This window comes from Chiloscyllium punctatum, chromosome 27, assembly GCF_047496795.1.
Source record: "Chiloscyllium punctatum isolate Juve2018m chromosome 27, sChiPun1.3, whole genome shotgun sequence".
NCBI classification, from domain to species: Eukaryota; Metazoa; Chordata; class Chondrichthyes; order Orectolobiformes; family Hemiscylliidae; genus Chiloscyllium; species Chiloscyllium punctatum.
The window spans coordinates 29,447,323-29,459,913 of record NC_092765.1 but is presented as its reverse complement, the minus strand read 5'-3'; the positions used below and the strand labels follow the sequence as shown (position 1 = coordinate 29,459,913).

The 12,591-nt window shown below is 37.0% G+C and overlaps 1 protein-coding gene across 1 annotated transcript in view; it reads right to left on the bottom strand.

The window, feature by feature from the left end:
* Window positions 1–5,805: 5,805 nt before the first annotated feature.
* eloa (elongin A) overlaps window positions 5,806–12,591 on the bottom strand; it is a 52,114-nt gene continuing 45,328 nt past the window's right edge. Inside the window, exons 9-11 of the mRNA XM_072548423.1 lie at window positions 8,687–8,795; window positions 8,266–8,420; window positions 5,806–6,558 (exon numbers count right to left, since the gene is read on the bottom strand). Of these exons, the coding sequence (XP_072404524.1) occupies window positions 6,497–6,558; window positions 8,266–8,420; window positions 8,687–8,795 (326 nt within the window). The 3' untranslated portion in view covers window positions 5,806–6,496. The remainder of the gene's footprint in view (window positions 6,559–8,265; window positions 8,421–8,686; window positions 8,796–12,591) is intronic.

Below are 12,591 nucleotides of genomic sequence, written 5' to 3'. Positions count from 1 at the left end.
CGGGCATACAATTACATCAAGATGTAAGAGACTCAAAATTTGAATTAAAACGGTTATTGTACATAGATGGAATCACAAGACTTACAAAAATCACAAATCTATTAACGAACATTTCTCTGAACTGTATTCAGATCAGGTAACATGTTACAGTTTCAGACAATTTAGCATTTCCAATTAATTGCTATAGACTGTTATTTCAGGTACACATTCAGAAAGTTGTAGAGTGAAAATAAGTATAAAAGTTTAAATGTTGTTTCTTGGATTGAACAAAACATTCAATCTTTGACAACATTATGTTGAAATTCAATTTCCAACAGTTTAATCATCAGTTGCACACTGTAATATTAGGAGGTTGTTTCATTTGACATTTTGGCATTAATAGGAATGCAAACAGGACAAGCACAATGACTTATGAAGCTTGACAGTCTAAATTAAAACCAAATGCATTTTCTATAAACATGGTTAGGTGGCATTCAAAATTAAATAGTCCACAATTATTTGTGAAAATCAACTACAAGAATCTGCAAAATTTAACTAATAAGAGTTATAAAGTTTAGATTTATTTAAATACCATTATTAAACAAAGAATATTTCTTCTTTAATGTTCACATTTTAACCTATATTAATAATTCCATAAAAGCACATAAAAACCATTCAGTAATGAATAGATCACTTCACTGAGGGCTATCAAAGCACAGTATGTGAATATTGAACAGGAGCCAAATTGAAATGAAGTCTGTACATATCCTGTTAAGAAATCTTTATTTTACCAAACGTTGCAACAAGATTTCATATCTTAAAGCAAAGTTGTTAAACGTGTCATTAAATCAACAGAAGCAGTTGTCCAATATTTTTCTATTTCTTTCGCATTTAAACAAAGTCGATGCTTTTTACATTACAAGGATGTTGCCAGGGTTGGAGGATTTGAGCTATAAGGAGAGGTTGAATAGGCTCAGGCTGTTTTCCCTGGAGGGTCGAAGGCTGAGGAGTGACCTTATAGAGGTTTATAAAATCATGAGGGCCATGAATAGAATAAATAGATAAAGTCTTTTCCCTGAGGTCAGGAAGTCCAGAACTAGAGGGCATAGATTTAGGGTGAGAGGGGAAAGATATAAAAGAGACCTAAAGGGCAACGTTTTCATGCAGAGGGTGGTATGGAATGAGCTGCCAGAGGAAGTGGTGGAAGCTAGTATAATTGCAACATTTAAAAGGCATCTGGATGGGTATATGAACAGAAAGGGTTTGGAGGGATATGGGCAGGGTGCTGGCAGGTAGGACTAGAGATTGGGTTGGGACATCTGGTCAGCATTGACAAATTGGACCAAAAGGTCTGTTTCCGTGCTGTACATTTCTATGACTCTAAAGTAAAATATACAAATTTCAGTCTACCCAATTTTAATACTGAGAAGAGGTTGATTCAATTCTTCCAGGCACTATCAAATACCTATAACACACTGTGCCTTAAAATAATAGCATGTGGGATCACCTCTGCAATTCTCCAAGTATCAAATTCCTAATTTGACTCTCGCTTTGGGCGAAGTGTAAACTGTTGACTGTCCATTGTATTGGGAAAACATACTATCCTTAGCATTTATAGCTAAACTGTAGTGTTTAGCTTCTTCTCATTTTTGTGAAGTTGGAAAAAAAAAGAGAAGGGGGATACATATCAAGAATGAAGAGTGAAAAACAATTATTGATCTATGCAGAGCTGCCATGACTCATTTGATGCCAGAAGGTAAGTATATTTACAGACTTAGGAGGAAAGGGGTTTTTAATCCCACATTAGTTTCTAAATCTGAACCATCACCAGTGAGTCTGTTGGCACTGATCCTAAAACTTGCAAAAAGGCGAAGTGAAGAAAGATGAAAAGAATCAACAAAAACATTTCTGTGACTAATGCAATAATTTGTATAGTTTTGCAATGTTCAACTTGTATTACCAGAATTCTATTGATACTTAATTATTCACAAGAAATTTCCAGCAGTAATTAATATAACAAAAATAAAGTTTCAATAATTTGCATTTTGCTTAGAAATGGACACACAGACATTAGTCTAGTGGTGTCTTGCTGTCCACAACTGCCCTTGACAATTTGCATTAGAACAGTTTTGACTAAGAAGTCATTAATTTTGTTTAAATGTCCCAGATATTGCCAATTTCATTTAGTTCAGTTATTCACAAGTCCAGAAGGCACAAATTCAGTTTACCAAACCAATCTCATTGAATATCCCCTTGAACAAACATTTCTAGATCGGAGAATGATTTTCATCCTGAGGAGGGTGGAAACAACTTCTCCAAATACGTTTTTATTGCATTTTAAAGAAAGTGGAAAAGGAATTCACAATTCAGGATCAAAACATTTGTCCAATACAATGTCAGCTGCAAAACATGAACATTTTTTCAGTGCACATTTAAAAAATTAATTATCATGAGTTTAAAACCTGGCCTCTGACAACAGGTTTGTGATTTATTTTTACTTCGCTTGGAAATCAGGTTTCAAGTATTATTATTTTTTTCCCAAGGGGTTATTAAATTAACAATAAAAACAATGTTGACAGCTATTCCATCAGTCCATCTTGGCACCCCAAAGTTCAATAAGACTCAGATGGTGGATATTGGTACAGATCTCTTGCATGACAATCATAGATTGCAACTTTAAAAATAGTTTTAACTTCCCTTAACAAACAGTGAAATGTAGCTATATTTTTTTAAAAGTAACGTTTTATGCTCCAAAATCTATATTCAGGGTACACCTAACACTCAATGCCACTAGTTAAAATGAGGAACAGTTAGCAGAGTAGCCACATACAAACGTTGTGAAATCTCATTCTTTACCCCTCCCCCAAAGTGAGTGCAGCTGCTTCGGAATTCTTTGTGCAAATGTTTGATGGATGATACAGCATTAGCACTGTAACACTTGCTTCAATAACAGGTCACAGCTTCAACAATGAAGATTGCTCATCTCTTAACTTGGTTCAGCAGCAAAAGACGGAGAGAACATAAGAGAAAAATCTTTCTGGATCAGTGTTGCACATATTATAAAAGTAGCAAAAAAAATCTTAGGAATAAGTTGACTTCCCGTACACTTAGCCAGGGTAAAATGAGGGGTTACTTAGGGTCATCTAAAAGACAGGAAATGAAAAAGCATTCAAAATTAGAAGAATAGTACATGGGGTGGAGGGATTAATTACTGCAGAATCATTTTCCTTTGAAGGTGCAATTATAATTTACTAAATAACCTACTTTTTTGACATTTTATTCTAAGGGGACAAGAATAACCACAGACACATTAACAAGGCTACTTTCTGGCAAAAACATATTATAAATACATTTGATACAAGAAATATAATTTCAAGGTTGTAACCTCATTTTAACATTTGACCAACATTTATAAAGCTCTTGAAGTTTCTTCTAGGATTATGCTAAGTCAGTCACACAATGACAAACTGGGTGTCAGAACTCAATTTTCTTCCAACTATTGTGTTTTTAGAACAAAATATTTGTGGCTATTTCTTCAAAACAATGGACCATGTTACCTGGAGTATATGCCATATCTTAATTCCTAAGTGCAAAATAAGCTTAGGCAGCAGAATTACAACATGATGATAAAATGGATTTTCAGTTGAAGTGCAAATATTGTTAAATCACTTGAGATACAAGGACTGGCAATAAACGTCTTCTGGAGGATTTGAACATCAGAAGGATTCCATGGATGTACCTTAGAATTTATAAAATGTCACAGGTTAGCAGTCAGTTTTAGTTCTACTCAAAGATACTGCAAATGGCTAATATTACTGTTACATATGCATATGGAAAAGGATATGGAGGGAAAAAAAAAATCTTATGGTACCCCTGGTTTCTTCCATTTAAAAATTAGCTCTATCCCTCTAAAATTGCTCAGGAGAAATTAAGTGTATAAACCTCACCATTGGAGAGGTACCAAAATAGCCATCATTTGAAAGACTTTACCTTGCCTAAATTTCTATACAGCAAAAATGCTAATCTTAGCGAAGTCAATTGGGGGAAGGTGTCGAGGGGGCTGAAAAGCCTTCTATTTTTACATATTCTTCTGAAAAGTCACAAAATGTTTGTGTTTGTTAGAGGTGTTCAGAATCATGAAGGATCAGGGAGAAAGTACTCCCATGTCAACAGGATAGAAAACCAGAGGACAACTTTGTAATTGACAAAAAGTAGTAACAGCAAGATGGCAAAATACACTTGTACGCAGTGAATGGTTAGGATCCAGAATTCACTGCCTGAGAAATTGGGGAAAGCAGATTCAAACAAATTTAAATTCTAGCTATCAATATGGAATAGGATAATTATTTAAGAAAGAAAATTGCAGAGACAGGATGAAAAGGTTGTGGATTGGAACTAGGTGTTGCCCCTGCAGAGAGCTGGCACTGGAATAATGGGCTGGTTGGTCTCCTTCTACACCATAACCATTCTATAATTATTTATTTGAGGCCAGTTATAGAGCAGCATTTTCAGCTTTAAAACCTGGCCACTCTCCTGGTCAGGACATTATGAGGAAATTGAAGACAGAAAGCTTTACACATGAAGTTATACAGCAAAACATTTCACTGGTAGAATGACAGACACCTGGCTTGATAAACCTGTAACTTGTTCATAGTTTTGTAATACCCCATTACTGCATGAGATTAACTCAAAGTATTTATAGCAATAATCTGAATTCAGCATAGAAAAACACTCTTAGCATTCATTTAAAATAAACAAACTTACTGGTTATATTTTATCTGAAGGTTATCTATACAGTTCAGGCCTTAGGTCTGATTTTTAGGAGCTGCCAAGGCAGGATATACGTGACAAGGTCCAAAGGAGATATTTAACCATTATTATTCCTATAAACTTAATTGCAATATAATCCATAATTGATTCATTGAATTCTACATATTGTATACATTCATATCTTGTAATTAATGGTACTTTATTACATAGTTAACTAATTGCTCAAGTCCCCTTAAAATAAGTGTTTATATTAATATCACTTTTTCCAGTTTGCATTGTTTTTGTCAAACATGTACCTATCTGCTTATGTATTGCTCAATAGAGAGCAGCCACAGTTTATTGTGTCATATCACTGAAATAGTACCACTGTGGTGTATGAACAAAAAATCCTAGTTTCTGAAACATTCATAATAATAAGTGTTTCATGGCCTGAAATCCGGGTTTAACCAAATCAATTTACATTGAAGTGCAATTATGTACACTGGTCAACAAAGCCACCATGGCAAAACCCTTGTGGATAACAAAAGAAAATCAAATCCAAGCAAATTTTATGAACAGACAATATTCTGTTCTTTAATGTGTATAAACCATAGCAATTGAGCTGGGAGAGGTCTTTTCCATGAGAGGAAAATACAGAATTTAGTGTTATACATGAGAACTGCATCTTACTATAATATATAGTTATCTGCCAGCAGGATCTCAAGTAACTTCATCAAATAAGATGCTCCTTATGATTGTTGTATAATTTAATATAACCAATTTCCACTTGAAATGTAACAATCCTGCAGTTAGTGAAATGATCAAGCTAATCATGCTTACAGAATAAATAGCTCCCTATAAAACCACAAAAAACATGGCTGCCCTTTGCCATATAAACATTTGGTGATATAACTGGTAAAATTCTGAAGCTCTCTCAGCAACTATCAACGAAAGATTGGCAATCTTTTAAGTTGATTACTTGATAAGCTGTCCTATAAATGCCGTTGCTACAAAAAAAAATCCAAATCAAACTAAAATCTTATTCTTGACAGCTTCAAAAACCAGCCAACATACATGTCAGTGTCACATGTTTACTTATAGCACCAGGACTTTATTAGGAGAAAATCATATTACCACAAAACAGAAGTCAAGATGGCACTAATTATTTCTGTGACTGCATTTCTTTTCCCACAATGTTAATGTAATTTACGAACTATGAATCCTACCTAAAATGAGACAACTGATGTTAAAATGCCAAAACCGCCATATAGCATGAGATGCAAAAAGATTGGCACAACAGTAAAAGAGATAGAAAGAGAACATTGGGAAAGAACATTAAAACCAATACTGCAACATTAATATTGTCTAGGCCTCAAATTCATCATCATTAAAATCAACTTATCTTTATAATGACAATTTTAAAATGTAAAGGATTTTTAAAATATAATGATTAAACTTTGTGCAACAAGACTGGCCCAAGTGTTATTTACACATGAATATTCTGGAGGGGAAGTAAAACACTCAGTGCCCAGTAACAAGAGCTTACATTTTTGCTTCTAAATGTAAAATAATAAAATATTTTTAAAAATAAGATGTAATCCATAGACATCATTTCAAGCACACAAACTGTCTTTAAGTTCTTGGTATTGCAATTTGTACCCTTATGCTCTTGAGCACGCAAAATGGCTCAGGATATAGGACCAGTAGATACATCACTATTCAAAGAGGGGGCGATATTACTATTCCTTCCACCTTTCTCACACACATTTTATCTTCGACTAAAACGGTTCTTGAAAAATTTTATTGTTTTTGCCATCATTGGTGCAATTTCTGAAAAACAAAAATATAAAAGTTTAATAATTACAGCAGAAACCTTTAATGAGAAAAACAATACTGTTTACATAATTGTTTACATAACTGTTTACATCTTTCAGCTTTCATTTATCCGTCATTCATTTTGCTTTTTGCTGTTCAAACATCACTCTTTGGTGGAACCAGCAAGGGTGCATCTAGATCTCTTTCAAAACAGTTCTTACGATGGCTACAGAGGAAGTACACCAAAATACAAGGCGACTTTACCTCCTGAAGCATGCAATGGCTGATCGATGATCAGTGGCTTCTAACTCCAACTGCTATGACTGACAGAATGTTCGCTGCCACTCATTTTAGAAAAATTGACAGTTGATGCAATTCAAAAAGTAAATCATATGGGTATATTTGTACTTACACAGTTGTTTACAAGAAAGTGCCAATGTTAAACATTGCATTATGGTTACAGATAGTCAACACATTTGCTTACACACTAACTGCTGAGGACTGCAGCTATTGAACTAGATTGTACAAGTTACTGGCACCAGGAGACTTAAAGAGCTGTCAGACATCTAAAATTGTTGAAGAAACTACATATGACGACTGCATATTTACAGCCATTGGTTCAACAAAGTCATTACGTCAGAACTCAGACGCTCCTTCCTGTCAATCCTGCTCCAGGCAAAGATTCACAACTCACTGTGTAAATATTAAACATTCAAATAGAAATAAGCAGCACAATGAACAAAAATGGTGTTGTTCATTCGCAGTTCTTCCAAACTGATTTTTTTAAAATTGGAGCCTTATGGTTAACTTTCATTCTAATCTATTTCATCGTCACTTTTTAAAAGTCACTGATTTCCTTCTCCTGCCAGTCACAGGTACATTTTTGTCTGTGATAATGCACACAATTCCTTCAAAGCAACCCAGGCAATAAATAGCTCCATTTGAAGAAATAGTCCTAACTTAATTATTTCCACTGATGTCATCACACTGGGGTAAAACTGAGTTCCTCAAACTGGCAAACTGCAAGTGCTCTAAAGAACTGCTGACTCAATCAAAGATTCCCAGCGAAAGGAAACTCCCTCAAGTTTGTTAATTGTGCTTTTTTTGAAGATAGCCACTTTGGCTTTCAAACAGTTCAAAGGTCTTGGTAGCCATAATCAAATCAGACTTTTCCGTGTGTTAATCCAAGTCAGCAAACAGAAGGAACACAGATAGTATCCAAGGATGATCTTATCTCTAATCACATACATACACAATCAAGGCAGCAACTATGAACTTATTCCTGATGAAAGACTTATGCCCAAAATGTCGACTCTCCTGCTCCTCGGATGTTGTCTGACTGGCTGTGCCTTTCCGGCTCCACACTTTGAGCAACTATAAACATAAATCTGAATGATGTTTTTTTTCTATAATGCATCGTTGCTGCTCTAATTAAGTCACACATGAGGAATCAAACTTAAGTGCTCGCAGGTTTGAACAGCTGAGCTAAGCCATGCAAAGCATCCATCAGTTGAGCTATCACAAAAGTCAGGTGGGTTGGCAGATCTTTATTGCTTAGCGCAATATAACAACAACAACAGAAAATGTTCGATGTGGTTACTAAGCTATGAGTTTCCATTTCCTCTGTTGTCATACTTCACTCAATAAGCATAGACTCACTATATTAAAAAGAGAATTGGGAAACTTGGAACAACAGAAAGTATAAAATATTTTTAAACTTACTTTTGACCTGTGGTTTCTTGGATTCATGGAGACCCCCTCCACTACTTGGGGGTGTCAGACTGGATGATGTGGAGCCATGGCTAGTACTAGGACCATCAAAAGACGGATTTCCTCCTCCACTGCCACTGCTTCCTCCTTGACTTTGCATCTTTACCCTACAGAAAAAGTGGGAAGGGATCAAACAAAATGACTTCAGCTCCAAATATAATTCGACACACTTATCCAACTATGGTGTATAAGGTTTCAGAAGATGGTATAATTTCTCAACAGCTGATTCTTTTCACCAGCTTTGACACCAAGAATCACAAAGTTGAATAAGTCGAGAAAAGTCTTTCTAAGCCTGTAGAAAGGCTAAAAATAAACACCGACTTGCAGACTAAGGGTGCATTATATCAAATCTAAAATGAACATACGACATTACCTTGGAGGTGCTGAAATCAATACTCCAGTTCCATGCTTCTCCTGTCTGCGCCTTACATCTCTGGGTGGCTTTACTTCAGTATTTAAAAAGGCCAGCTTTGCTTGTCGGCCTGTTTTTAAAAACACCAGCCAGTCAGTTATTAGAATGAGAAAAAGATATATGTTATACATTTCCCAGTTACTATGAAGCATCCCAAAGTTTACTGCAATAATTACTACTTGAGACACACAACCTGCCCATCAGGAATGCATGACAGGAAATCAGGAGTGCAACTCCATTTTTCTGTCATTTAACTCCTACTGTCCAAAAAACCATTATGGCATGCACACATTGCTAGATTTTCAAAATGCAATGCCGAAAGTTGAATTTGGAAATGTACCTATTCTAAATTGTGACATAATTATAATTGTCAAAAATAATCCAGCTGGATTATGTTTCCCAAGACAGGTATGGTTCCAAAATGTAATTAACAAATTTGGATAGATGAAAACCTCAAGGCTGATGGAAAAGAAGCAATATGTTAAACTAATGACAGTTTCTCTCTGTCAGGTCAAGCTTTGATCAGATTTTTAACAACACAAATTAACACTGAAAAAGTCTGAAATTTCTGAACCAGATCATTCCAATCCTACATTTGATCACAATATGCATTATATAGCACTTTGAGTGTCATAAGGTATCCCAAGCCACTTTACAGGGGCATTACAAAACAAAATATAACACTTAGTCACATAAGGAGATATTAAACGATGGACAATTACTATATCAAAAAGACTGGTTTTAAAGAGGAAAACAATGTGGAAAAACAGAGGGGTATAGGGAGGGTACTGCAAAGCTTACAGCCTATACAATTGAAGGTGTAGCCACAAATGGTCAAGTTATCAAAAAAAATGGACACAATGCCAGAATTATACAACAAATCTCTTGAAGTGCTGGAGGATTTTACATAAAGATTTGAAAAAAGGAATAAAGATATGTAACTGCCAAATGGCAGTTAAGAATCATACACATTTTGGTGGATCCAGAGTCTCACAGCAGATAATTATGGGAGAATTCTCTTCTCTAAAGGACATTTTATGATGATTACAGGATCACCATTAGGTCAGCTTTTCATCAAGTTCAACCATTTGCCATAGTGGGATTTGAATCCATATCCACAGAACATTAGCCTGGAGTTCTATATTACAAATTCAGTGACATTACCAGTGCATCATTCCACACCTGACATTACTTAACCAGGTGTCATTGTAAATGAATGAGCACAGAGTTCAGGGCAGAGGGAAACAGGACTTGTGTGAGTTAAAACACAAGCAGAAAAGTTTTGGATTACTTCAAGTACACAGAGGATAGAATGTGGACTGCATTGGACTCGTGAAGTCTGGAGGCAATGAAGGCACAAATGAATACTTTAGCAGCAGACGGTCCGAGATTAAGTCAGAGATGTACAGCATGGAAACAAGCCCTTTGGTCCAACTCATCCACGTCAAACAGATATCTTAAATTAACCTAGTCCAATTTGGCCTGAATCCCTCTAAACCCTTCCTATTCATATAAGAATCCAGATGTCTCTTAAATGTTGTTAATGTACCAGCCTCCAACAGGATGTATATGTATTTAGAAAGGCAAGGACTAATTAGGGATAGTCAAGATGGCTTTGTGCGTGGGAAATCATGTCTCACAAACTTGATTGAGCTTTTTGAAGAAATAACAGAGGATTGATGAGGGCAGAGCAGTAGATGTGATCTATATGACTTCAGTAAGGCGTTTGACAAGGTTCCCCATGGGAGACTGATTAGCAAGGTTAGATCTCATGGAATACAGGGAGAACTAACCATTTGGATACAGAACTGGCTCAAAGGTAGAAGACAGAGGGTGGTGGTGGAGAGTTGTTTTTCAGACTGGAGGCCTGTGACCAGTGGAGTGCCACAAGGATCGGTGCTGGGTCCTCTACTTTGTCATTTACATAAATGATTTGGATGCGAGTATAAGAGGTACAGTTAGTAAGTTTGCAGATGACACCAAAATTGGAGGTGTAGTGGACAGCGAAAAGGGTTACCTCAGATTACAACAGGATCTGGACTAGATGGGCCAATGGGCTGAGAAGTGGCAGATGGAGTTTAATTCAGATAAATGCAAGGTGCTGCATTTTGGGAAAGCAAATCTTAGCAGGACTTATACACTTAATGGTAAGGTCCTAAGGGAGTGTTGCTGAACAAAGAGACCTTGGAGTGCAGATTCATAGCTCCTTGAAAATGGAGTCTCAGGTAGATAGGATAGTGAAGGCGGCATTTGGTATGCTTTCCTTTATTGGTCAGAGTATTGAGTACAGGAGTTGGGAGGTCATGTTGCAGCTGTACAGGACATTGGTTAGGCCACTGTTGGAATATTGCGTGCAATTCTGGTCTCCTTCCTATCGGAAAGATGTTGTGAAACTTGAAAGGATTCAGAAAAGATTTCCAAGGATGTTGCCAGGATTGGAGGATTTGAGCTATTGGGAGAGGCTGAACAGGCTGTTTTCCCTGGAGCTTCAGAGGCTGAGGGGTGACCTTATACAGGTTTACAAAATTATGAGGGGCATGGATAGGATAAATAGACAAAGTCTTTTCCTGGGGTCGGGAGTCCAGAACTAGAGGGCAAAGGTTTAGGGTGAGAGGGGAAAGATATAAAAAAAAAGAGATCTAAGGGGCAACTTTTTCACGCATAGGGTGGTATGTGTATGGAATGAGCTGCCAGAGGATGTGGTGGAGGCTGGTACAATTGCAACATTTAAAAGGCATTTGGATGGGTATATGAATAGGAAGGGTTTGGAGGGATATGGGCTGGATGTTGGCAGGTGGGACTAGGTTGGGTTGGGATATCTGGTCGGCGTGGACAGGTCGGACCGAAGGGTCTGTTTCCATGCTGTACACGTCTATGACTCTATGACCTCTGGCAGCTCACTCCATATATGCACCACCCTCTGCATGAAAAAGTTGCCATTTTCGTTCCTTTTAAACCTTTCCCCAATCACCCGAAATTTATGCCCGTTAGTTTTGGACTTTCCAACACCAGGGAAAAGACCTTGACTATTCAAATCTATAAGGTAACCCCTCAACCTCCAGGGAAAATCACCCCAGCCTATACAGCCTCTCCCTACAGCTCAAACCCTCCAACTCTGACAACATCCTTGTAAATCTTTTCTGAACCATTTCAAGTTTCACAATATCTTTCCTATAGGAGGGAGACCAGAATTGAATACAGTATTCCAAAGTGGCCTAACCAGTGCACTGTACAGCTATAACATGACCTCCCAATTCCTATAGGGGAAAGTGAGGACTGCAGATGCTGGAGATCAGAGCTGAAAATGTGTTGCTGGAAAAGCGCAGCAGGTCAGGCAGCATCCAAGGAGCAGGAGAATCGACCTTTCGGGCATCAGCCTGAAGAAGGACTGATGCCCGAAAGGTCGATTCTCCTGTTCCTTGGATGCTGCCTGACCTGCTGCGCTTTTCCAGCAACACATTTTCAGCTCCCAACTCCTATACTCAATTTGTATAACAATAAAGGCACACATATCAAATTCTTCAGTATCCAGTCTATCAACTACACTCCAAGGTCTCTCTGTTCAGCAACACTCTGAATAAAATTAGGAAATGTTATGGAATTGGAAATGGTCAATTTGCAGAGAATTTAAAGCAAATGCAAATAGCAAATGCATCGCTCTGTGGTAAAGAGTGTTCATCAGCAAGTTTTAAGATATACAATTCAAACAACTGAAAGAAATTCTGCTCCTCGCCTTGGGAACATAGTCAATGGAAACAAAATTAGGCCATTCAGTCCATTTAGGCTATTCCGCCACATAACTAGATTATGGTTGACCTTCTGACTCAGCATCATTTTCACACATTATTCCCCGTACCTTGAAGTCT